This window comes from Perca fluviatilis, chromosome 14 (assembly GCF_010015445.1).
Source record: "Perca fluviatilis chromosome 14, GENO_Pfluv_1.0, whole genome shotgun sequence".
In the NCBI taxonomy this organism is placed as follows: domain Eukaryota; kingdom Metazoa; phylum Chordata; class Actinopteri; order Perciformes; family Percidae; genus Perca; species Perca fluviatilis.
This window is the reverse complement of record NC_053125.1, coordinates 35,064,804-35,092,321: the sequence shown is the minus strand read 5'-3', so window position 1 is coordinate 35,092,321 and position 27,518 is coordinate 35,064,804. Positions and strand designations below refer to the sequence as shown.

At 41.0% G+C, this 27,518-nt stretch overlaps 2 protein-coding genes across 3 annotated transcripts in view; both read right to left on the bottom strand.

The window, feature by feature from the left end:
• Positions 1-4,226: 4,226 nt before the first annotated feature.
• On the bottom strand, positions 4,227-19,191 carry LOC120572831 (zinc finger protein 239-like). 2 transcript variants are annotated; one of them, XM_039822304.1, is made up of 3 exons: positions 19,083-19,191; positions 5,380-5,716; positions 4,227-5,290 (listed from the first exon to the last, which is right to left on the bottom strand). In XM_039822304.1, the coding sequence occupies exons 1-3, from the start codon at positions 19,173-19,175 to the stop codon at positions 4,845-4,847; spliced, it is 876 nt and encodes a 291-aa protein (XP_039678238.1). In that variant the 5' UTR covers positions 19,176-19,191; the 3' UTR covers positions 4,227-4,844. The 2 variants fall into 2 exon arrangements, with proteins under 2 accessions (XP_039678238.1, XP_039678239.1); XM_039822305.1 differs by having other exon boundaries at positions 4,227-4,954.
• Positions 19,192-27,136: 7,945 nt separating this feature from the next.
• Positions 27,137-27,518, bottom strand: part of LOC120572841 (asialoglycoprotein receptor 2-like) — a 7,010-nt gene continuing 6,628 nt past the window's right edge. The window contains exon 9 of the mRNA XM_039822326.1: positions 27,137-27,315. Within this exon, the coding sequence (XP_039678260.1) occupies positions 27,159-27,315 (157 nt within the window). The 3' untranslated portion in view covers positions 27,137-27,158. The remainder of the gene's footprint in view (positions 27,316-27,518) is intronic.

Here is a 27,518-nt window from a genome sequence, read left to right as displayed (position 1 = left end):
GTTTTATTTCATTTATTTTGCATTTCATTGTTCCACATTCCAAAAAATTGAATCATTGACGTTATTCTACAAGTCAGATAAATAAATCAGCTGTTTGCTTTCGATTGTCTGACTTTGTATGACATCATCAGTGTCTTTACTTTCAGTCTGAACAGACGTCAACAGATTTAAAACCACATTCAGTCACAGAAAATACAAACAGAGAATATAAATTGTAAAATATAGATCATTAAATGAAAAACAACAATAACTAGATAGCATAACATTTTAAATGGCTGACTTCCGGTTGTCGGAGCTAATGAAAGCAAATTGCAAATATGTCTGACATTATGAGACAAAACGTGTTGTGAATTTCATAGCAAATTGTTTTTGATAACTCTGCAAACCCTTGGTGTTCTCTCAATGAGCTTCATGAGGTAGTCACCTGAAATGGTTTTACCTTCACAGGTGTGCCTTGTCAGGGTTAATTAGTGGAATATTTTCCCTTATTAATAAAAAAGCAAAGGGTGGCTACTTTGAAGAATCTAAACTATAAGACATGTTTTCAATTATTTCACACTTTTTTTTTTAAGTACATAATTCCACATGTGTTCATTCATAGTTTTGATGCCTTCAGTGAAAATCTACAATGTAAATAGTCATGAAAATAAAAAGGAAACGCATTGAATGAGAAGGTGTGTCCAAACTTTTGGCCTGTATGTATGTATGTATGTATGTATGTATGTATGTATGTATGTATGTATGTATATATATATATATATATATATATATATATATATATATATATATATTAGGGCTGTGAAAATAACGCTACTTGTTATTTCTTCCTGCCAACCCTGGCTACCGAAATCTGGTGCCCCTGATATGTCTGCTCTTCTCTCTGATGCTCTGAAACGGACGATACAGGCAACACAAACACTGCTGCACGGGACGCTAGTTAACACTATACTCGACAGCAGCTAACGTTAGCTAGTAGCTGGATTAAACACTGTTAAAATGCTGACAGCTAACGCTAAACGGTGTAAAGTTTGACTGTGTTTACTGTAGAGGATTCAACACCGGTATGTAACAGTCTGCTAGCCTGACCAGCCAGCTGCCACTAGGGTGCGTCTAGACTAGACTAAAATCTTCACCTGCCGTCGGAAAAATTCAATGAAACTGGTAAACTACAGCCTCGTGGTGCATTTGAAGTTATTGTAAATGTCCTTTTCCCATCTGGTGGTTGTTTTTGTCGTTCAACAGCAATTTACTAGTGAAATAAGTTATTGTTATAGATTATTATCAAATCATTTAATTTTTGACCATATGGCCTTAGCAATAAACAAGCCCTTCTTTAATGTCACCGACTGTTGTTTAGTACCCTTCTTTTTTTTTTTCTTTTTTACTTTCTTAAAAAGTATCGGTTCAGGCACCGTTAATTATGTATGTAATTAATTCGATAAAATTTTTTAATCGATTCACAGCCCTAATATATATATATATATATATATATATATATATATATATATATATATATATATATATATATATATATATATATATATATATTGTGTGTCAAAAATACAATCAAAGGCTAAAATTAATAATGGGGCGCTATCGAGCCACCATGCGATGGTCAAGCCAAAATGCAAAGTAGTTCCTACCAAATTTCCTTAACGTTAAAGGATCTTCTACTATCTATTTATCTATCTATCCTTCTTTCACATTCAAGCCAACAATGCAGTGTAGCCGCAGCTTTTCAGCACCAAACATTCAATAGTGAATGCAACAGGACATGTATAGTACAGAACAGTAGGCCATGTTTAGGAACCCCAAAACACGCATAAAACACATGAACAAGAATTTACTTTAGATAGCCCTAGTATTATGTGATTTAACAGGAGATAGAAGAAAACAGTGTTGAGATTAATAATAACATTTAATTTTCTGTATGTATGGGTATTTTATCTGCTGAACCGTTAACATTTGGCAAAAAAAATTTAATTAACAAAGCACACCATGGCTACACTTTCCTTTCATTTGTTTTAAATTCAACCTTTTCGTCAAAGAACTTTTATCCGAACCATGGCGTGTATTAGAGGACGTTATGGGAGACCACTGCAGAACAATTTTCACCAGGTCTGACATGTGACTATCTATCTATCTATCTATCTATCTATCTATCTATCTATCTATCTATCTATCATTGACATTCAAGCCAGCAATGCATTGGAGCATCAGCCTTTTAGCATCCGACATTCAGACCGCAATTTTTTCAGATCTCTAGTTTCCTTTACTTATTCATTGAACACAAACAAGTAGGGGTGTAACCATACACGTATTCTTATTGAACCGTTCGGTACGAGGCTTTCGATTAGGTATGCATTACAAACCCAACAATTCGTTGGACTAATCATATTTGCTTTAGAAAAGAAAGAGCTTAAATTTTGGGAAATACAATGTTCTCAGTGCCACTGCACTCAGCAAGGCAGCCCAAACGACGCAACAAGCAAAGTGCTGTCTGCCCCTCCCACTCCCAAAGCAAAACACTCTACTCCAGTCAGGCATGCTATACTGAACTAGGTCGTTGCAATATGGCTAGTAATGTTAATGTGACTATTACCAGACCAGAATTAGAAGATCCTCTACAGTGCCTTGCGAAAGTATTCGGCCCCCTTGAACTTTTCGACCTTTTGCCACATTTCAGGCTTCAAACATAAAGATATAAAACTGTAATTTTTTGTGAAGAATCAACAACAAGTGGGACACAATCATGAAGTGGAACGAAATTTATTGGATATTTCAAACCTTTTTAACAAATCAAAAAACTGAAAAATTGGGTGTGCAAAATTATTTCAGCCCCCTTAAGTTAATACTTTGTAGCGCCCGCCACCTTGCTTGCGATTACAGCTGTAAGTCGCTTGGGGTATGTCTCTATCAGTTTTGCACATCGAGAGACTGACATTTTTGCCAATTCCTCCTTGCAAAACAGCTCGAGCTCAGTGAGGTTGGATGGAGAGCGTTTGTGAACAGCAGTTTTCAGTTCTTTCCACAGATTCTCGATTGGATTCAGGTCTGGACTTTGACTTGGCCATTCTAACACCTGGATATGTTTATTTGTGAACCAGTCCATTGTAGATCTTGCTTTATGTTTTGGATCATTGTCTTGTTGGAAGACAAATCTCCGTCCCAGTCTCAGGTCTTTTGCAGACTCCATCAGGTTTTCTTCCAGAATGGTCCTGTATTTGGCTCCATCCATCTTCCCATCAATTTTAACCATCTTCCCTGTCCCTGCTGAAGAAAAGCCGGCCCAAACCATGATGCTGCCACCACCATGTTTGACAGTGGGGATGGTGTGTTCAGGGTGATGAGCTGTGTTGCTTTTACGCCAAACATAACGTTTTGCATTGTTGCCGATTTTGGTTTCATCTGACCACAGCACCTTCTTCCACATGTTTGGTGTGTCCCCAGGTGGCTTTTGGCAAACTTTAAACGACACTTTTTATGGATATCTTTAAGAAATGGCTTTCTTCTTGCCACTCTTCCATAAAGGCCAGATTTGTGCAGTACTAGACGATTGTTGTCCTATGGACAGAGTCTCCCACCTCAGCTGTAGATCTCCGCAGTTCATCCAGAGTGATCATGGGCCTCTTGGCTGCATGTCTGATCAGTCTTCTCATTGTATGAGCTGAAAGTTTAGAGGGATGGCCGGGTCTTCGTAGATTTGCAGTGGTCTGACACTCCTTCCATTTCAATATTATCGCTTGCACAGTGCTCCTTGGGATGTTTAAAACTTGGGAAATCTTTTTGTATCCAAATCCGGCTTTAAACTTCTCCACCACAGTATCTCGGACCTGCCTGGTCTGTTCCTTGTTCTTCATGATGCTCTCTGCGCTTTAAACGGACCTCTGAGACTATCACAGAGCAGGTGCATTTATACGGAGACTTGATTACACACAGCTGGATTCTATTTATCATCATTAGTCATTTAGGTCAACATTGGATCATTCAGAGATCCTCACTGAACTTCTGGAGAGAGTTTGCTGCACTGAAAGTAAAGGGGCTGAATAATTTTGCACGCCCAATTTTTCAGTTTTTTATTTCTTAAAAAAGTTTGAAATATCCAATAAATTTCGTTCCACTTCATTATTGTGTCGCACTTGTTGATTCGTCACAAAAAATTACAGTTTTATATCTTTATGTTTGAAGCCTGAAATGTGGCAAAAGGTCGAAAAGTTCAAGGGGGCCGAATACTTTCGCAAGGCACTGTAATAACCAACAGTTCTGGTGTTTGGAGCCACTTTGGTTTCTCTGTAAGTTATGAGGCTGGTGGTAAGAGAGTGGTGGATAAAAACAACGGTATGTCACATCTGCTACACAAGAATAGGCTACACCAGTGGGAATACTACAAACATGTCAACTCCTTTACACCGACATCACCTCAGTGTGTCAATAACTGGAACTAGACGAACACATGAAGAATGATCCCCACAGCATTTAGGCAACAATTTCAAACTGATTCAAACAGGGCCAAAGACATCAAAAATGCAGGTTTTATGAACATGGTTAAAGTAATTGAGCCCTGTTACACTATTCCTTCACGAGCCCACTTCAGGCAGACTGTAATTCCTGCATTGTACAAAAACAAAAGCCCAAATAGAGAACCAATTGTCAGAAACAAGCTGTTGCTCTGACAGCAGATGTCTGGATGAATGGAAAATTATTCTCATTAAAACAGCATCAAGAGGAACAGCACTTGACCTACTTCTAACAGGACTAAACCTTCAAAGGAAAGGAATGTAATATGTAGTCGTAGCCATCATAACATGCACGCAGGAGGAAACAGATTGGCTCTGAAAACATGTTCACGAGGCAGTGTGAATGCGCTGGTGTTTTTTAAGGTTACCACTCTCAGAAAAGGTTTTCCCACATTGAACACACCAGTACGGCTTCTCTCCAGTGTGAATGCGTTGATGTATTTTTAGGTGACTCGGTCGTGTGAAAGCTGCCTCACATTGATCACAGCTGTAAGGCTTCTCTCTAGTGTGAATGCGTTGATGGTTTTTTAGGTAACTCGGTCGTGTGGAAGCTGCCTCACATTGATCAGAGCTGTACGGCTTCTCTACAGTGTGAATGCGCTGGTGCTTTTTAAAGTTACAACTCTCAGAAAAAGTTTTCCCACATTGTTCACAGCTGTAAGGTTTATCTCCAGTGTGAACACGTCGGTGGCTTTCAAGGTGACCACTCTGAGAAAAGGTTTTACCACATAAACCACAATTGAAAGGTTTTTCTCCAGTGTGAATGCGTTGATGTATTTTTAGTTATGCCGCTTCTTTTTAGCCCCCCTCCTCTTTGCCCCCCTCTGTGCTTTTTTTTTCTTTTGAAGATGTTTTCGTTGATGTATTTTTAGGTGATACTGCTGTGTGAAAGCTGCCTCACATTGATCACAGCTGTGTAAATTCTCTCCAGTGTGCATGCGTTGATGTAATTTAAGGTATCCCTTTTGTGTGAAAGCTGACACACATTGATCACAGCTGTACGGCTTCTCTCCCGTGTGAATACGTTCATGTCTTTTTAGGTTACTCTGTTGTGTGAAAGCTGCCCCACAATGATCACAGCTGTACGGTTTCTCTCCAGTGTGAACTCTCTGATGAAGCTTTAAATATGCAGATGTTGTGAAAGATTTGGCACAGCGTTGACAGTCGTGTGGTCTGGGTCCTTCTCCTCCTCTCGGTTTCTATAGCAACAGACAAACAGAGAAAGAGTTAGTGAACAACCGTCTTTAAACCCTGGACTTGCTCTCACTCACAATTTTAGCTCTTCATACAATAAGGGAGCTGGAGCTGCTACCCCCGCGACCCAATACCGGATAAGCGGACGAAGATGGATATGGATATACAATAAAGGGACCGTTCGGTATTTATTGAATGGACCACCGGAAGAAAATAGGGGAAGGTCATGTATTTTTATTCTTTGTTGGGGGGCACCCAACGTTTGTATTCATGAAAACAGCAAATTTTCAAAGTGGCTTGTTTGGTGCATATTTTTCCATTTGGCTCTCAGTCTATTCGGATAGCTTTTTGACTACAGTTTTTTTGTCCATCACCTGGCCTGCTCCCTTGCCTGCTTCTCCCAGTCCTGATGTTCCTCTACCTGGAGGAGAGTCAGGGACTTACATGACCTTGTTTGAGTATTTTGCCATGTGTGCTCAAAAGACTGAGGAAGCCAAAGCAGCCAGCCTTCATGCTGGAAAACAAGGGTCCAGTACGCTTTCTAGCAGCTCCCTGATCTTCTGTCTGGCTCTACTGCAACCTGTTCTGCGGGCAGCCCCTACAACAAGCAGTCCTTTGAGGGTACCCGCTTGGCTATATTTTCTGGGAACTGTGGAGGCCGCAAGAGACGACATGGTCGATATGGGTCCCGACGTCATTCCCAGCTTCAACCTCTCTTCAGCCCAGAGCCCGTGCTGTTCAGCGGCCCCGAGCCCGAGCTGACCAGTTTTCCTGAGTTGTCCAGTGTTCCCGAGCTGACCAGTGTTCCAGAGTCACAGCTGACATCCAGCCACCCAGAGTCTTTGTCGACCGACCTCCCAGAGTCTTCGCCAACTGATCTCCCAGAGTCTTCGCCTACGGGCGATCAAGGGAATTTGCCGGGTTTTGGCATCACAATGACTTTGCCAGTCTCCGGCGCCCCAATGACTTTGCCGATGCCCGGCTTCCTAGAGACTGCTGTCCCTAGTGTTTTGTCAGTTACCTGGGTTCTGGGTTTGTGCCACTGTTGCTCAGACCCTGTGCAGCTGTAATATGAAGTTTGATAAAGTAATGCTACAATGTAACTGTATAGTACAAGCCCTGCCACACATGAGCACTGGCATGTCAGCAGTTCAACAGGCTTAAAGTCTTTGAGAACAAACTGTAAAATAAATGTATACAAGGTGTGTTTTTGATGTTCAGGTATGTTACAGTGTATGTTATATAACTAAAATACATGTATTAACCTACTGGAATTTAGTCACTGGTGTGTTTAACCCCCCTTGCTGTGTAGGGGTGAACTTGGCTGCATTGTTATCTAATATCTTGATACTGCAAATACCATTCATTCCTAAAATTAATTTTTGCATTTTGCTCTGACAGAAAGCTCATCGGACAACCAGAAGTAATTGGGCTGGCTTGTCCGTAACCAGGAAGTAACTGTGCATATATCCTATTGGATAATGTACACTCAAGTTAAACCCACTTCCAGCTCTGATGACGAAACGCGTGAAATGGCCGACCCACCACGGCCACGCCCTATTACGAAAAGTTTTTCTTTTAATAACTTTTCATCTTTAACATCTTAAGATGGCACAGATAACATTTTAAGTTGATCGGATGAAATCTCTAGGAGGAGTTTGTTAAAGAACGACCTGTACTAGAGAGATACATTGTTGCCTCTCCGACATAAAATAAGTTTATGTCGGAAAAAGAATCTGCGCCAGGGTTGAGGGAGGTCAGGGAGGGCGATTCTCATTGACATATTGACATTGATTTTGGTCGACTTACAACCTATTGCTGGGGTATTTCCTCTGGCCCCTCATTCTCTTTTCACACACACACACACACACACACACACACACACACACACACACACACACACACACACACACACACACACACACACACACACACACACACACACACACACACACACACACACACACACACACACACACACACACACACACACACACACACACACACACACACACACACACACACACACACACACACACACACACACGAAAAGAAAACAATTTATCAACAGGAAGCCACAAGAAAAATGCTACGGAAATATTAAGAATGCATATTATGCAAAGCCAAAACCCTCTCTTTCTAACTCTTTCTAATACAGTACACCTAATCCCCTCTTTTCAATCTGTTTTTAAGTCAAATAAACCAGAACATAAGACTATTAATGTGTGGACAGAGACACTAAAGAGGTGTTTTATGTGTACAGAGTCTATATTTCATGCACTAGAGCTTGATGATGCTACTGAAACAATAACTGATTATATAGAATTCTGCTTTGACAATGTGGTAGATAAGAAACTTGTCATTGTTTACCCTAACAATAAAACCTACATTATAAAAGAGATTTAAAAACTGCATAAAATGGAAAAAGCAAGCCTTCAGAAACACAGGCAAGACAAAGCAACATTGTCAGTTGTTCAAAAATAGCTCAAACTGCTTCTGAGAAATACAAAAGAACAACATAGGCGAACCATGGAAAACAGTATACAAACATCAAATACTAACAAACTGTGGGCTACTATGAAATTAGTTACTAACATGAACCCTCCAAGAAAAAAAAATAAATATCGCCGTGGATGAATTACAAAGGGCAAATGAGCTGAATGACTTTTTCCTGAGGTTTGAGTCAGAACATTTCTCCCAGAAGCTGGACAGTGTGTGGCAATCTTACAATCTGATAACGATTACACGCGCTGGCTGGAAGTGGATCCACCCAGCGTTCAGCGCCTCTTTAAAAAAGGTGTGCACCAACAAGTCAACAGGCTCAGATGGACTACCAGCTTTTCTGCTCAAAAACTGTGCAGAGGAAGTAACAGCAGCATGGTGTCCCATATTCCTCTCTGGTCTCTGGACACGCACACCGTCCCAGCTTTATGGAAGAAATCCTTTATAACAACAGTTGCTAAAAAGCCCTCTGTCTCAGTCAATAATGACTTTTGACCCATAGCTTTGACTTCAATTGTAATGAAATGCCTTGAGAAAATTGTAGTGTCCCAGCTTAAGGCAGGGGTTGATCCAGTGTTGGACACGTGGCAATTTGCCTACAAACGCAGTACAGAAGATACTTACTTCTAAACACCTTGAGGACACTAAAGCCTATTCTAGAATAGTATTTATTGATTTTAGTTCTAATACTGTGCAAGCCTATCTGTTTTTGAAGAAACTAAATGATATGCATGTTAACCCTGCCCTGACCAAATGGTTTCACTCTTTTTTAACTAATGAAAGTCAATGGCACGCTGTCAGAGGTCAAACATAGCAACATGGAGGTCCCACAAGGTTCTTTGGTATCACCCATACTTTTCACATTGTATACAAATGACTGCAGGAAAGTACACTCAAATAACTATATTATTATTATATAATTGGGGGGTGGCAGTAGTTCAGTCCGTAGGGACTTGGGTTGGGAACCAGAGGGTCGCTGGTTCAAGTCCCAGTATGGACCAAAGTACAGAGTGTGGATTGGTAGCTGGAGAGATGCCTCCTGGACACTGCCAGGTGCTCTTGAGCAAGGCACTGTACCCCCCAACCGCTCAGGGCGCTGGCAGCACGCAGCCCACTCACTCTGACATCTCTCCATTTGTGCATGAATAGGTCCTGAGCATGTCTGTGTGTATTTCAGGCCTGTGTGTAGTGATTTCTAACAGAGTGTAAATTGTAATTTCCCCACTGGGGATCAATAAACAGTATAAATTATAAATTAAATTATAAAATTTGCAGACGATACAGCAATTTTGAGCCTTCTTCAGAAGGACATACACGATGAGATAGACACCTTTATCAAGTGGTGTGAAACCAACCATCTTATTTTAAATGTCACAAGGATGACCACAGGATTGACCGTGAGTCAGTTGTCATAAAAGAAATATCAGAAAATCATCCAGGTAACATCTTCTAAATACTTAGGTGTCCATATAGACAATCTTCTCTGCTGGAAAACACACATTGACCACCTGTACAATAGACTGCAGCAGAGATTAGACTTTCTAAGGCGACTTGAGACTGTATGGAGTAAGCAGCCAGATCATGCTCATGTTGTACTGGGCGATTTTGGAGAGTACAAGCCCATACAGAGCCTGAGCAGTCAGAAAACAAGCCGAAACAATCACTGCAGACTCTCTAAACCTCTTTTTCCTGAATATAAACTTCTGCCATCAGGGAGGAGAGTCCGTGTGCCGAGATGTAAAACAAACAGACTAAAGCTGTCATTTATTCCAACTTCCGTCAAGCTGCTGCACTCCAATAGTAAATAAATTAGTAAATCTTAGCCCAGCAGAGCAGGGCTACAATAAATACACCAGCATGTTTCGCACTTAGCACTTTAGTAATTACAGTTAATTCTTGGGATGTTGTGTTGTCTGTGCTGTCATGTGTGTCCTTATTTTGTCTTAGGACGCTTTGCTGATCTAATTTTTCATGTTGATTTTTATTTTATTGTGTTGTACTTGTATTTTATTTTGTGAAGCAACAGATTGTAGCACTATGTCCAAGACAAAATTCCCCTTGGGGACAATAAAGTGTATTCTATTCTATTCTATGTGGAAATAGCCAAAATCGCACTAATTTCGAACATTCAATCAAAAATGGCTGACTTCCTGTTGCGTTAAGGGTATGGCTCCAATGAGCTTTTTTGTACGTTTTGATATGCTACATATGTGTACCAAGTTTCGTTAGTCTACGTTAAACGTACTACAGGGGCTCAACTTATTTTTTTATTTTGTAGGGGGCGCTAGTGAGCCATTTTTGTGAACCTTTTCCCGAAACCCTTAAAATACGTACATTTTCATCAGGCTTGATGAGAACGCCAACTTTGGTAGGCTTTTGAGTATCTTAAGCCCCTCAAAAAGGCAATTCATTTGCTGGCGGAAGAATTCCTTCAGTTTCAATAGGGCCTTCGCCGCTGTCAGCGCCCGGGCCCTAATAAATCATCTAAAAAGATATATTGGGGGGGCGACCTCTAGCTCACCCAGTAAGAGCCTGCGTCCCTTTACTGTGTGTCACCCCACATCTCTCTCCCCCTTTCATGTCTATCCACTGTCACTATGTAATAAAAGGGAAAAGCCCCTAAAAAATTATCCCAAAAAAAAAAAGATGGATTGGTCTCTGGCCAGTATGCCATTATTATTATAGAAACATGTGTATAGGACTTTATATGTTATCCTTCATCACTGACTTCATTTAAAAACACATTTAAAACTTTATCAGTCTTTTCTAATGATCTCAATAAATGTCATACTATATTCACCAAACTTCTAACAACAATATGAACAGCAGTTTATTAGTCTTGATAAAGGCAATATAACAGCACCAATGACTGTCACATGAATATTTTATATTATATATCCTATACTAAACCCTAATGGTCAGAATGTCTATTACAGACATTTAATGAACAAAAATAATAACTCTCTAACTCTAACTAAAAAGGTCTATCTCTGTAGGGATCCTTTCCATAACTTAGACTTAGACACTTAGAATAATAATCGGAGTCTGTCAGCAGCAACAACAGAACTTTTAACAGTGCAATTTAACAAGTAGAACTATTCAGAGGTTATTGGGCCCGTCCAGTTTAACAAGTAGAACTATTCAGAGGTTATTGGGCTCGTCCAGTTTAACAACAAGTAGAACTATTCAGTGGTTATTGGGCCCGTCCAGTTTAACTACAAGTAGAACTATTCAGAGGTTATTGGGCCCGTCCAGTTTAACTACAAGTAGAACTATTCAGAGGTTATTGGGCCCGTCCAGTTTAACTACAAGTAGAACTATTCAGAGGTTATTGGGCCCGTCCAGTTTAACTACAAGTAGAACTATTCAGTGGTTATTGGGCCCGTCCAGTTTAACTACAAGTAGAACTATTCAGAGGTTATTGGGCTCGTCCAGTTTAACTACAAGTAGAACTATTCAGTGGTTATTGGGCTCGTCCAGTTTAACAACAAGTAGAACTATTCAGAGGTTATTGGGCCTGTCCAGTTTAACTTAAAATCAGTGTTGATACAAAAAAAAATCAGTGTTCCTTGAATTGCTTAATTAGCTAATGTTATTCAGTAGCATTGCAAAGCCGAAGTTGTTTTGTGGAATGCCAGTACCATTTTAACTATTGTAGTGTTTAGCTAGCCTATTCTGTCATGTTTCACGTGACTGATGGACTGGTGATCAGTGGAGTAAGCATTAATGCTCATTCCTCATCCTATACTGCCACCACTGTCTCTCTACATTGCCCAGACATTTAAGCTAAATTAATTATAACTTAACTTAGCTGAAATTTCTCTGTTTCTCACACTTTTAAAAGGTTACCTTGTTAGAGTAAAGCTTTCTTGTTCATTGGTGTGGGCCAAGGCAACACTTTGACTGACTTTACTGACAATACATACTTGTATACTTAAATGTTATTAAATAATTTGAAATTATACTTTAAACTCTTAGTCTTTGGCAATTACTTGAGTATGGACATCGTGTACCCTATGGCCTCCAGGTCGTCAATCAAAAGTGAGTGAGTACACTGCTTCTCTTGTATTGGTGCTTTTTTCCAGGGCATATACTACTCAGCTTTATTGTAGCTTTTGGGAACGGTTATGGTTATAGTATTACACTTTTAGCCAAAAACAACAAAATATGAATCTTACAATAGTTAAAATTAACAGTAAACTGTTTTTAAGAGTTGCTCCGCCAATATTAAGGAAAATAGTAATAATGGCAATACAATATCAAATATCAATAATAAACAAATACCATAAATATACAAATCATTACTCTAAGAATGAATGAATAATTTAACTGTAAGATCAACAGATAAGTCTTGAGAATCCTCTTCAAGGATCCCAAACTATCACATGAACGCTGAACACTAGGCAACTCATATCATAGAACACACGCATATTTTAAGAGGACTGTCTGGGCGGGAATGTGTGGCCCTCCACCGGTCGGGTGTGGGCCTGGGCGCAAACAGCAAACGCGGCCGATTTTTGCTGATCCAGCCCTGCTTACAGTAATAGGCTGAGTGAGTCTGCATCAGAGGAAGACACTATTGCCGCTTTTCCATTACATGGTACCTGCTCTACTCGCCTACGGCTACTATATTAACCTGACAGAAAATGGGGCAGATTCAGAATGGAATCACAAAATAATCACAATGACAATGTGGAGTAACCAGACATTAGCGCCACATGGACTCACGGCCTTTCACCAGAGTCACATACAGCTTTGTCAGCTCTAGTCCACACACGTTTTCTATCTTTTTTTCCGACTTTTATAAATTGCCTGACCCACAATAAAATTCAACATTTGCCACTTATTCACATTTTTCCTTTCAGCCAGCACCAAAAATAAAAGCAGTCTCACTAAAAACCTCTCCACAATCTAAAAACACAGTTTTTTAAATGTTAAAAAGAGGTTTCAGCCAGATAGCAGTGACTGATGGTCTCAGGGTGTGGACAGAATTGACACTTGGAGGACATGGTGGGATTAATCTTAGACAGGAACATTCACGGCCAGAGCCCCATGGAGGATCCTCCACTGCAGGTCTCCAGTCCAGGTCTGCTGCCATCCTTTAGTTGCAGCCGGGCCCCCCACACCAGAGGCTCCTCCAGGAGCCAGAACAGAGATGCTGCGGGTTCCAGTCTAGTTCATTTAAAACGTGTCCATGCTTTAAAAAGTCCTTGATAAAAAGAAGGCAAATCACACAAAGAGATAAAACAACAGTCTACTAAAACCAAAGAAGCATCAAGACCCAGACTTGCAACCCCCCTTAAAATGGTGCTGGCTACTGGCCTCCAGACGACATCATCATTTTCATATAAAAACCTCTGTATAAACTGTAATCTAAAAGCAGCAGTCCGGCTCTCCTAGTCCACCAAACCCTGCCCTCCCTCCTCTTTTGGCGGATATAAAACACATTTGGGAACCCAGTGCATCATGTCCCAAAAAAAAAAAAATAAAAATAAAAAAAAAAAAAACTTTAAAATGATCGACGGTATGGTTTAAAAAGGCCAGCTGGGGGCTCCACACATTTTAACTTGTGCCAAAGGCTGGATGCCACCAGATTATTTATGATTAGCACCCTTGTACCCTCTGTACGACATGTGGGAAGCAGCCACCTCCATTTTCCCAACTTCCCCTCCACCTTTTCAATGACTCCTTCCCAGTTCCTATCCGTGGTTCTCTGGTCCCCAGATAAACCCCCAGGTACTTTAACCCCCCCCCCCTTCCAGGTCAACCCCCTAGGAAGCTGAGGGAGCCCTCCAGCCCAGCTCCCCACTGCCAGGGCTTCACTCTTGGCCCAGTTTACTTTGGAAGCAGAAATGCTGTGAAACGTCTCCACAATACGACCTAAACTATCCACATCTTGTTGGTTTTTAATAAAAAAACTATGATGTCGTCTGCGTAGGCCGATACAGTAAAAGATGCAGTAAAACCAGGTAAAAACAGGCCATTGATGCCAGAGCGGACATTATGCAGCATGGGTTCAATGGATAAGGCGTATAACATCCCAGACATTGAGCAGCCTTGTCTTATGCCCCTTTTACCTTGAAGGGTTTAAACAAACCACCATTAATCTTCAGCACACTCTCCATGTTCTCATACATTCCCTTCATCTTGGCGATGAAACCAGGGCTGAGGCCGAACCTCTCCAGAACTTTCCACAGGCAACGGTGCTCAACCCGGTGAAATGACTTTTCCTGGTCCAATGAAACCAGACCAGTGTCTACACCCAATAAACCAGAGACTGTCAAAATATCCCGAATTAGTGACACATTGTCAACAATGGACCTGCCGGGCACACAGTATGTTTGAGTCTTATGGATGACCCGATCCAACACCAGCTTCAGCCTGGATGCCAGGACTTTGGACAGTATCTTGTAATCTGCACACAGCAGAGAGACTGGCCTCCAGTTCTTAATGTCCTGCAAGTCCCCTTTCTTCGGGAGGAGGGTCAGCACAGCCCTCCTGCAACTCTGCGGAAGCGAGCAGCCGTCAAAACCTTCGGTAAAAACATCTAAAATGTCCGTTTTCATTACGTCCCAGAAAGTTTTGTAAAACTCCGGAGGGAGACCATCAATCCCAGGGGCCTTTCCCCCCTGCATGCTTTGCAGAGCTCTAAAAATCTCTTCCTCCGTCAGGGGCCCCTCCAGCTCCTCATTGTCGTCCCCAGACACCGTGGGCAGGTCCCTGCAGAACCTGGTAAAAGCCTCGTCATCCTCTGTGTACTCTGTGCTGTAGAGATCAGAGTAGAAGTCCACGGCTCTCTCTCGGATCTGCGACGCTGTCGTTAACGGCTGTCCTCCTGCTGATCTCAGAGCATGAATCATCCGGCTCTCGCCATTCTTCTTCTCCAAACTAAAAAAGAACTTAGTCGGAGAGTCCATTAAAGCAGCAGTCTGGAACTGGGACCGGATCAGTGCCCCCTGTGCTCTCATGCCCAGCAGGTCTGCCAAGACGGCTTTTTTAGACTTGAGGTCTTCACTACAGCATCGATTTCCTGTGGACTCTGCATGTCCACTATAGATATCTCCAGATCGTTCATAGACTTGTCTGGAGAAACATTGAGAGTGTACTGCTGACAAAGCTGCCTGATTTCAACCTTCCCAATGTCCCACCACTGCCTCAGTGAACTAAAATCTCTCCTTCTATCTCTAAAACCTTTCCAAAAAAAAAAAAAAACAATCCCTAAAATGTGCATCTAAAAGCAAAGCCGTGTTAAAATGCCAATACGCAGATCTGGGTTTTATATTGGCAATGTAAACATCACAATACACATATGAATGATCAGAAAAACCGACAGGCAATATACTACACCCTTTAAAAACATTAAACTGGTGCTTAAAACAATAAAACCTGTCTAGTCTAGCCATAGTCAAGCGGTTGTCTCTGCTGTGGACCCATGTGTACTGTCCCTGCTGTGCATGGCGGTCTCTCCAGACGTCTGAGAGACTGTGTGTCTCCATCAGCCGCTGCATGGCTTGCTTAGAAGCATGTGGTTGGATGTGGTTCGTTATGGTTCCGATCTAAATCATCATCATGTGTACAGTCAAAGAGTCGGCCTTTTATTCTTTCGTCTACATTGGGACTTTGGTAAAAAGTTTCTTGCAAATAGGATTGCTACTCCTCCGCTGATGCTGCTAAGATGACTTAGCACCACCCCCCCATCCCATGCCCTCCTCCAGTCTGTCTCATTTAAAGTGTCGCTGTACGTTTCTTGCAACATTGCAATATTTACTCCTTTAAGTTTTAAAAACTCAACAAGGCAAGCCCTCTTCTTCACATCTCTGCCACCATTTATATCAAGAGTAGATATTTTAAAATTACTCATCAGGTCAGATGTGAGGAGAGACACAAAAACACAAAAGTTGAGACCAACAGCAAACGTACCGACCTACATTCCCTCACTGTCTCCATCATTCATCACACACACTCACCCGATTTATTTTTTTCCCCCTTCACCCACAAGACTGTCCCCTGCCACACACACACTTCCATCACCCTCCCCTCCCACTTCATTCACACAAACCCCCGGTGTATTTACATTACTCACCCCGTGCGTCTGGTTGGGCACGGCATCACCACGCCGCTGTGCAGCACGCGGAGCGGGCATCGGCTGCTCGGCCCCGAGGCAGCAGCCCCCTCCGGTACCCCCGGGGGAGCCCCGCCCATTCACCAGCCCCCCCTCCCGGACCGGGAGGGTTCGTATCACCTCGTCTCGGGCAGGCCCTCACCGTGTGTCCCACCTCTCCACAACCAAAACATTTCATCCCTGATGACGTTGCAAAAATCACGTATTCATAATCATCTACTTTAACATGGAACCGGAGGTTTAACTCCTCGTCCCGATGGTTCAGTATCACATACAGCTGTCTACGGTGAGACACCACGTGCTTCAGCAACGGAGACTTACATCCAGACAGGATCTTCTTAACGGGGGAGACTATCTTCCCGTGTCTGGACAACTCTCTGCTAGGGCTGGGCGATATGGAGAAAATCAGATATCGCGATATTCTTGTCCTAATACCTCGATGTCGATATTGTGTCGATATTATAGGGTTGACAATTGGTGCTTTAACAAAATATCTTAATGAGATTTTAGATAAATAATCTTCAGTAATGTGGATATAATGACTAAGTGGGTAAAGGTAAAAATAATAGAAAAGCTAGAACAGTCTGGTAACACAGAAAATGACATCACTTTACTTTAAAGCGGCCTTTAAAACCAGGAAAAGACAACACTTACGATATTACGATATCCAAAATCTAAGACGATATTTCGTCTCATATCACAATATCAATATAATATCGATATATTGCCCAGGCCAACTCTCTGCTGAGGAAGCCATCAGAGATGAACGGTGGGACGTTTGACAGGACTACCTTAGTGGCTGGTTGTGTCAGCGGTAGTACCTGAACAAACATTTCGGTCACGGTGATGGCCGCCTCGATAACTTGGTTCACTTTCTCCTCCCGGTCCAGGAAGATGACCACGGCGCCGTTCATCCAAGCGGCGACATAATATTACCGTGCCCGACCTTCTCCCCCACAGCTAGACTAATGTCCTCCACGCTGCACGGGGAAACTAGGACAGATCGTAACGCCATGTTTCCTGGTGACGGGGAGAACCCTTCTCCATTTACCATGGGCGGCGCCGAGCGAGCGGGCGCGTGTAATAGCCCTACTGGTTTCTACCCTAACTGGTTTCCGTATGTTGTGTTTACCTAACAGCTGCCGATGTGGTCCGCCCCGTCACCAGATTCGTCACATAATCACAAACATATTACTGCCGATTTTCAAATCGTTTCCCAGATCTACTGTCGCAAAAATGTTTGTCTAAGTAATCGCCACATCACAGCCACCTACAATAACAAAAAGATCTAAAAACAATATAATCATTCAAGTTCGGATCGAGCTGGTTTCGATCTTGTGGCATAAATATAAGTAGCTCTACACAGTGAGCTATCAAAGCTCTGAATGAAGCTGCTTCCAGTCACCTATCTATTAGCTACGTCATCACCCAGGTAACATTTTGATTTGAGCTGATCTAAAACAACTGGTTACCTGGGCTTAGTTGAGGAAATACCGATGGTAGTTTTCACGTTTCTTTTCTCGCATCTACGGCCATATGGACTACTACTACTTCACCACAGCCACCTACTAAGCTACACATTAGATCTTTTTTTTGTTGTTGGAGGTGGCTGTGATGTGGTGATTACTTAGACAAACATTTTTGCGACAGTAGATCTGGGAAACGATTTGAAAATCACCAGTAATATGTTTGTGATCGTGTGACGAATGTGGTGACACAGGCGGACCACATCGGCAGCTGTTAGGTAAACACAACATACGGAAACCAGTTAGGGTAGAAACCAGTAGGGCTATTACACCGGCAGGAGACAAAACCACCCAAATAAACCTAAACTAACCACCAAAAGTACTACAAATTAAAGATAAAGTAACCTACACCGTTAAACTAACCAAAACTAAAAGAACAATATCAACAAAAGAAAAAAGAAAAGTAAGAAAAATCTACAAATCGCTGCAGCTCACTCACACACGCTCTCAACTCAGAGAGAGAGAGAGAGAGAGAAGAGAGAGAGAGATGTCTCGTGTCATATGATCGATAACCAGCAGAGGTGTTCATTTTCATACAGGAAAAATTCCATGCACACCGCAAGGCTGCCAACTTTAAATTGTGTTTCTACATTGACTTGTTCCACATCCCGAGACATTTAAAACTACTGAATCTATGACGTTATTCTACAAGTCCGATGAATTAATCAGCTGTTTGCTATCTGACCGTTTCCTGCTGCTCCATCATCATCATCATCATCATCATCATCAGAGTCTTTACTTTCAGTCTGACCAGACCTCAACAGATTTAAAACAACATTCAGTCACAGAAAATACAAACAGGGAATATGAAATGTCAGACAAAGATTATTAAATGAAAAGTCAACATCTCTCTCTCTCTCTCTCTCTCTCTCTCTCTCTCTCTCTCTCTCTCTCTCTCTATCCGCGGTGTGTTTCCTGTGTTCAGCTCCGTCTGTTAGTTTTGGAGGGAAAACGCTCCATTGTTTGTTCCTCTCTCTCTAAAACACGTCTTTCTATTCCCACATTAGATCTCTAACAACACAATGAACGGACGATACACCGAGAGGTGTGAACATGTTACATTTCACATGACATTCTAGGAGGAGAACTCTGAATCTAGTAGGTCTCCCCCCCCCTCTCTACTTTCCAAAGAGCCGACCATTAGAGCCGAGCCAGCATTTGGTGCGCCAGCGGCAGAAAGCTGCTCCAGCCAGTACCGGTCTATGAGAGGAGAACACGGACCTGAACCTGGCTGCTATCAGAGTCCCAGTCTGCTGCTGGTCTTCTGGGGACCTCGGTGCTCCGCTGCTCCTGGGTCTGGTCGTCCTCCTCCATTCCTCTCTGGTCCTGAGATCCAGCACAGCTCCTCCTCTTCCTCTTCTCTTCTTTAATGGAGGATTACTAACAGCTTGTAGGTGCACAGCGCCCCCTGCTGTACAGGAGGGTGTGACCTTGTTCCTGCAGCCAATCAGAATGGAGTATCCACCCAGGTCATGGTATATGTTCTATGTGTTCAATAAAAGAATTTTGTAAATGATTTCCAGTCTTGTGTAAAGTACTTGGAAGCAATACTTGAGTAGAAGTACAAGTATGACAAAAATAAATCGACTTTGGTAGAAGTTAAAGTCTCCTTTTACAATATTACTTGAGTAAAAGTATTAAAGTATCTGACATTTACTGTACTTAAGTATTAAAAATAATGTTCTGATATTAAATGTACTTCATTTTCAGAAGTAAAAGTGAAGAAAAACCTTGATTATGATCTTTATTGTGGCTTCCTAGTAGTAGAGCGTAATATTCAGGGTTTCCACAACCTCGTAAACATCATATTCAAACATCAACAAAGAGAAAAACAGAAACTGAATTTAATTTTTTTGTGAGGAAGAATCTTTAACTCCCGATGTACAAAACCCTTTCTTGTAAATAAGGAAGACGCTGAGGGGAAATGTAGTGGAGTAGAAGGGGAAGTTTCTAGAAATATAAATACCCCAAACTGCAGTAAAACCTGACTGAGACCCAGAGTCTGTCTCCATGTCTAAAGAATGTCTCTAAAACCTGAATAATACCACAATATCACTCACACGTCTTCATCATTAGGAATATCCAGCCAGAATATGCTGTTTACATGACCTAGATCAAATATTAAATAATATTGGTGTGAATGTAAACTTTATATTTCAGCTTCATTTTTTACCAAAAACACGTTCAAACGTCTTAAAGCACGATGACAAACAGCCCAATATTATTGTATTATTTACAGAAATGTAGCTTTGATCAATGGAAAGTGTTGCCATATATATATTTGTATTTATATATATATATATATATATATATATATATATATATATATATATATATATATATATATATATATATATATATATATATATATATATATATTTAACAATGATATAAACCAGATGAGTCAACAACATGTCTGTTCATCTGGTTAATCTGTCATGTCTTCTTTTGGGTCCGATGATCAGATCTTCTGTCTGTTTCTCGCCGACCTGTCTTCTGATTGGCTGATCCTGTGGAGGGGGCAGGGCCAAGGGCCTGGAGGAGAAGAATCACATTTAAAGAAACGCTCAAAACAAACAAACAAACAACACACACAAAAACAAAAAACAACACACACACACAGACACACACACACACACAGACACAGACACACACACATACACACACACACACACACACACACACACACAGACACAGACACACACACATACACACACACACACACACACACACACACACAGACACAGACACACACACACACACACACAGACAGACAGACAACACACACAGACACACACAGACAGACAAAATATATATATATATATATATATATATATATATATATATATATATATATATTTGCTTTGTCAATGTCGATTATAATAAATTAACTAATTAATTGCACAATTTGCTGTAATTAATCGTGATTAATCGCTTTTTAAATTGAGACTAAAGCTTGTAATAATGGATATTTAAATGCTAAATCACTTAACTTTGCAAATATGAGAGAAAAAACAAACAAGGAAAAGTTCTGCTAAGTTCAGAATGTTTAATATCTTTCAGAACAACAGCAGCAACAATTTGGCTTATTTAGTCCTGCTGAAGGCTGCTGAAACGGCCAGAAACTGTCCGACTTGAGAGCAGATTTTTGTACCTTCCTCCGGCTGCGTCGCCTGCTCCGTCTACTTTACAGGCGAGGCGCAGTTCATCTCGAGCCGAGCCTATGTTCAGTCGGTGGCAGGGCAGTCCGGGCCTCACCCGGAAATGGCGACGGAATGAGGTGACTAGTCTCTCAAAAAGCCGACGAAAATCTTCTAAACTGACCTTTGTTGACTGAAATGAAGACAGATTCAGGCAACTCGCCGGCCCACCCTTTCTCGCTTAAAATGTTCTCAGAAACATGTTTCAGTGAACTATTTTAGTACAATATGAGATCGTATTCTGAACGGCCGCCATGACAGTCTGGCTCTCAATATCCGGAGAAAACAAACCCATGTGACGCGTTCGTCCAATCAGCTGCCAGTTTTCATTACTTGGGCAACAAGTAAGGCTTAATGCCCGACTTCGGCTGCGCGTCGGACGGTTCACGCCTCGCCGTCGTCCATTACTACCTGACAATGGACACCTCGAAAGGCATTAACCCGCTTATACCATGGTCACTTGCCAAACAACATATTTTTAAAACATTAGTTCACATTTTAATTAGTTTTACAATCGAAATCTAAAGTTTATCCAAACAATAACTCCGTTTCCCTGGTTACGCCTGACGGTTTGACTAATACCTGGAACAATCATTCCCATCCATCAGGTTCTTATGCAATGCAAAACGTTGTTCTCTCCACCAGGAATTAGGAAGAACCTTAGATACGACTTGCCTCCCTTAGCAACCGGAGATATTTATATAGTCCGCTCAGCTGATAGAAGCCTTCAGTTTAGCTTCGAGCCAGAAAGCTAACGCTATGCTAGCGAAGTTCAAAGTCAATAACATTGTGTACAGTTGGCAATCAGTAAAAATAATCTGACAGTATGTTGAACAACAAGACAAGCTAGCTATCCAGCCATGTCATTGTCCCCAAAACAATAGAACGACTTTTACGAAGAATTTGATCCGCGATGTGTAACGTTACTGTCGACGGCCGGGGCGGCAGCCTGAAGCAGCGAGCTGAACAGTGAACGGATGTGAGATAACGTTATTCTCTGTGAAACTGAGTCAGTCCAGAGGGCCAGTAGAACTACTACTTTGCAGCCTGTGTGTTTTAGCGCCATCCTGTGGTGTTCAGAGGAACGAAAAAAAATTCAAAAAACACATTTCCTTTTGGATTTTAATGTAGTGCATTCATATAGAACAGTAAACAGTCAGTTTCACTGAACTCCTTTAGTAGGTGTCCTACATCACTTTTTAATGGACACCCTGCAGCCAATCAGAATCGAGTATTCACCCAGACCATGGTATAATACAGAGTAGCGCCGCCTGCTGTTATGTAGACGTATTACGTTTCTCAGCAGCCACATGAAGTAAACAAACACAGCTGCGTTAATTTCGTTAATTTTTTTTAACGAGTTAAATAATAAAAAATTAACGCGCAAAAATGTACGCGTTAATTTTGACAGCCCTAATATATATATAGATAAAATAAAGCTCAAAACAAGTTCTGCTGCTTCTTTTTGCATGAAATAAGTGAAAAAAACTGAAAAAGTTCAAAATAAGTTTAACAGCCTGTTTTTATATGAAAAAGAAGAGAAGAGTTTTTTTTATTTTGAGGAAAAAACATCAGAATACTTTGCAAAAAAAGTTGTAATATTTTTAGGAGAGAGCCTGTTTTGTTTGGAAAACTGAGTGGCGCTAAGCGAGGGAGCCAGGAGTCGCGATGAATGGAGACACAGGAGGAAAGAGGTCAAAACGATTAACATCTATCAAGAAATGAAATTATAAGGAAAGCACAGTGCTAGCAGAGTTGCGATACTGATTTTGAGATGATAAAAATCAGGTTGAACGTTATTTCGCCAACTATACAAATGTTACTTAGGGTCTGACGTTTGTTCTGTGGAAAGTAGGCTACAAAAGATAATATTGATTCAACGTCTGTCAAGGAAAACATCGTTACTTTGAATTGTACAGAAATTAAGAGGAAAGGTAGCATATTCAGTTTTTGTCTCCAAAGAGAAAGGCGAGAGAAAACGAAAATGAACAAGTGAGCAAGGTAGATGGAGAAGATGAGGTGGAAGGAAAAAAGAGAAAAAGTGGAAGGAGAGAGTGGAGAGAAGAGGTGGAAGGAGAGAGAAAAGGGCAGCAGAAACGTGACAGAGACAGAATACAAGGCCAAGGCGACCAGGGACAGGAGGAGGTGGAGAAGACCACAGCGGTGAAGATATGGAGGGAGAGCATCCGCGGAGATGAGGAGGGGCGAGAAAAGAGAGAACATGCAGGGCTCAGACAGTGAAAGGGAAAGCAGAGTGCCTGGGCCATCACCAACCATCTCCAGTCGAGCTGGTCCACACGGTATGGAAACTGTTGATGCATAGTATACTAAGTTAGATATGAATAAGAACAACAAATGACAAAGCTTAAATATGAATAATTAGGGAAAGTTGTCAGTGTGAAAGTGTGATGAGATGGGGAGATGAGTTTTTATATTTTGTGTAGTATGTATTTTAGATCTATTGCTCAGATTAAATATAAAAAATAAAAAATATATCTAAATAAAACAAAAAATAAACAAATGAACCTAAAAATACTCTCCCAGCCTAAAATGTTAGCATGTGTTAACACAGTCTGATGGTTAGAACTAATCAATGACAGTTCCTAATCTTGTACAAATGCTGCCTGCAACGCTGCCTCTCTGACACAGTCCAAAACAGTTTGCTTCCCCTCTCACACATCTGCCTCTCATCACCTGTGTCTTACCTTAATGCCTGTCCTGTGATAATGCCCCTTACTTCTATCATACTTCTATATATCCTATTAACTGAGATCACATTGTATGGTCACTTATTCCTAATATGAACTGTTTCAAATGAAACCCCAAATGCAGGACACTGATTGCATGAGATGAAGTTTGTCTGGTTGAGTTGGTAAATGGCAGCCTGTGCCCTTTTGTAGCGTGTATATACTATTTCTCATCAAACTGTGATAACTGATTAAATTCAGTAAATATACGACATATGTCAGACGTATATTTACTGATTCCTGCCCCCCTCTCGCCAACCCATGAATATTTTCTAGATCCGCCCCTGCTTGAGATGATCCTTGGTACCTTGGGATGATCCTTGGTACCTTCAGATGATCCTTGGTACCTTGGGATGATCCTTGGTACCTTGGGATGATCCTTGGTACCTTGGGATGATCCTTGGTACCTTGGGATGATCCTTGGTACCTTGAGACGGTAACCAGACTAAAGTATTAAAACTTTTTCACAACTTCTTTCTTGAAATATTAAGATTTTTGTAGCCAGTTTAAGTAGCACATAACGGAAATACAACAGCAAGAGTAACAATGTTATACAGTTTTTTTTAATCGCTTTGTTTTCATAAGTAAGGTGTACATTTTCAAAACTCTTAGTACAAATATCCAAACTGATCACACTTGTAATGCAGCTAGTCATTCTTTCAAAACCTGATGTAATGTTTTCAGTCCACATGATCATCGTTTCAAACAAGATTATTGTAATATGTAATGAGAACATTTGGTTTAATCACCGAAACACAACAGTATGATCTTCTTTCAGTTTAGTACTTTTAACAGTCAGTTCATCCAACAGCAAACAATGCAAGATACATGTTTCAAATGAGCCTTAGAAGTGCTGAAATCAATATGCTATAGTACTATAAAATACATATTACACAGTTACACATTAGGCAATACACTTACATTACTCACATTTACATAATCTATCATTTCCAAAATATCTCTCCTATGTGTAATCAAGTGAAGGATCAATGAAGACATCCTCTACAATCATTTGGGAAAATTAGTTTTTATTTTTCAGATATAATTGTAACATAGTTATATTTTCTATAATGTAACTAAATGAGAACAAAACATAACAATGAGTGCACACATTACATTAATTTGGCTCAAGCCTGTCTTGAGCATTTGGCCATAGATTCGTACATCACATCACAATGAATGTTTTCATTGTTCAAGCACTCTGGAAAAAATCTTTTTTTGGCATGGCCGAATCCATGCTTGACATTGGTCTACATTGATGTCATCACATGCATCATCCATGGCCTGAAGGAGGGTGGCCGCTCAAGGGGATGGCGATCATAGACCTTCCACCTCCATGCTGAAAAAAATTCCTCAATAGGGTTGGAAGGAGAGTATGGAGGCAGGTAGAGGGTATGAATCGAGGATGGGTCTGAAACCATGCTTGAACTACCTCTGCGTGGTGAAAACTGACACTGTCCCACACAATTACATATGTGACCCCTTCACCTTGACAGGCCAGCTCAATTTCATTGAGAAACTCAATAAGATGTGCAGCATTATAGAGGCCAAGTAATGGCCTATGTCCTAGGACACCGTCTTCAGAGACTAGCTGCACACATAGAGAGGTTTCCTCCACGTTGTCGGCACGCTTGGACAGTGGCCCGTTGCGATACGATAATTTACGTCCACGGCGACGAGTTTTGGCAAGGTTAAAGCCCGCTTCATCAACAAAAAACGCGTACTTGTGATGGTTCACATCAGCCTCAAGCACCATAACCCTCTGAAAAATATAATTTGGTTAGTTCGTTTTACAGTGTTGTTCCAATATACATATGATGCAAGTGATGCTTCAAATAGCAACAGTAAAACAATATACAGTATAGTGCTGTACCTGAACATACTCAGCCCTTAGTTGTTTCACCCGGTCATTGTTTTCTCTCAAAAGGCACCAGGTAAATGTGTTTCATTGATACCTGGTGCCGCTTAAAAAGGGGCGCTACTGTTGGTAGGCTGATGGATGCCACACTGGCAAAGGTGTCATTGTTCTCCTCAATTTCCTGCTTTATTTCTGACAGCCGTTATCATTCCTGGCCCTCACCATTTCCACCACTGCCAACTCTTGCTGGTCGGTCAGCACCGACCCCGACCACCACTATGGGGTTTTCTGTTCATTCTAAGCATAGAACGGAGAATGCTATCAATAGATCATGCTGTACAAATACTGTAACATGTTAACATGCATTACAATTTACTGTGAATGTAATAGTATACATCTTCCACACTTACCGGTTTTCTTGGCGAATAGGGGATGATAGAATTGACAGTTGATCTTTTTAGATTTGGCTCAACTAATCTGGCAGCTTCTGCCATAGTAAGGCCTCGGTTCACCACATGATCAACGACGGTTGGCCCGGACTTCATTAGAGACAACAGTTCTGCCTCCCCTCTCCGATGACCAACCCTTTGATGGGCCCCATGCCCACCTCTCTGACGGATCCCTCGTCCACGAGCTCTTCCAATTCCTTGCTGTCTATCCTGGTCCATGTTGAAAGAAATTGCCAGTGTTCAGACCCTCACTTATATCTAATGACCAATTGTGGTTACCCCATCGAAACAATTAGCAATTAGCACGAAGTTCTCATCAGGTGTGGTTATTTTATATGTTCTTACAAACACATATTTTATTTCTATAGTTCTCAAAATCCATATACTGTATTGCTGAAATGGAAATATATAGGTTTACCAAATGGTTAAGTGATTAACCATTAAGATCAGTTGGATTAAGTGTTGGTCAAATGTATTTACACAAATCAGATGAGAAGCATATCAAAAGTATTGTGAGCATTGCATTGTGAAAGACAATTACTTCATATGAAAGGTAAGTCTTGATGACACATTGATTAGGTGTGGTGAAAAAGTGAATGTGTAATTTTGTGCGTTGTACTTAGTCAATTGAACATGTGATTACATGTTTGAAAAAAAAAACTTTTTGATGATCTGCTTTGAGTTTTGTACTAACAGTTGTGAGGTTTTACCACATACTTGCGATAATAGTACCAAAGTGAATACCAATACTCTCTGTTTGTACAGATTGAGACACATTTGTTTTCATTTAAAAAAAAAAGAGTTTACAATGAACTTTGTATTTTATCATTTGTATAATTAATATTTCTTATTTTTGTTCTTGAAATATTTCTGATTTTTTTAAAATAAAATATCCAGACTGCCTTTCCTGATTTGTTTTTATTAAAATATTTTGACTTTGTTTTCTTGAATCACTGATGTTGAGTTTCCGATCGATGATGCGTTTCCTGTCGCTGCTGACGAGGGTTGTAATGGCTTGTTGGTGTTTGGGTTCCAGATATTGTTCAGGCGTGCGTGCCGTGTTTCTGGCAGATGTAGCGCATGGCGGTGGAGCAGTGGATGTCGTTGAGGCGTCCAGTGTAATACAGTTGAGCACAGTCTTCGTCTCCGGGGCCGAGACCGTGTTCGGTCCAGCTGTCAGGCTGACCGATCTCCCAGCGCCTAAAACACACGGTAACACACGGTAACACACGGTAACACACGGTAACACACGGTAACACACGGGGAGAAAAAAGTTATTGTTAAATCATCTTTGTTAAAGTTGACTCTGTTTTCTACGGATATAAAGTTACACTCAACTCACGATTCAACACGATTTTCTCTTCTTTCTTTTATACAGATTTAGCTGCAGACAAATGACTTTT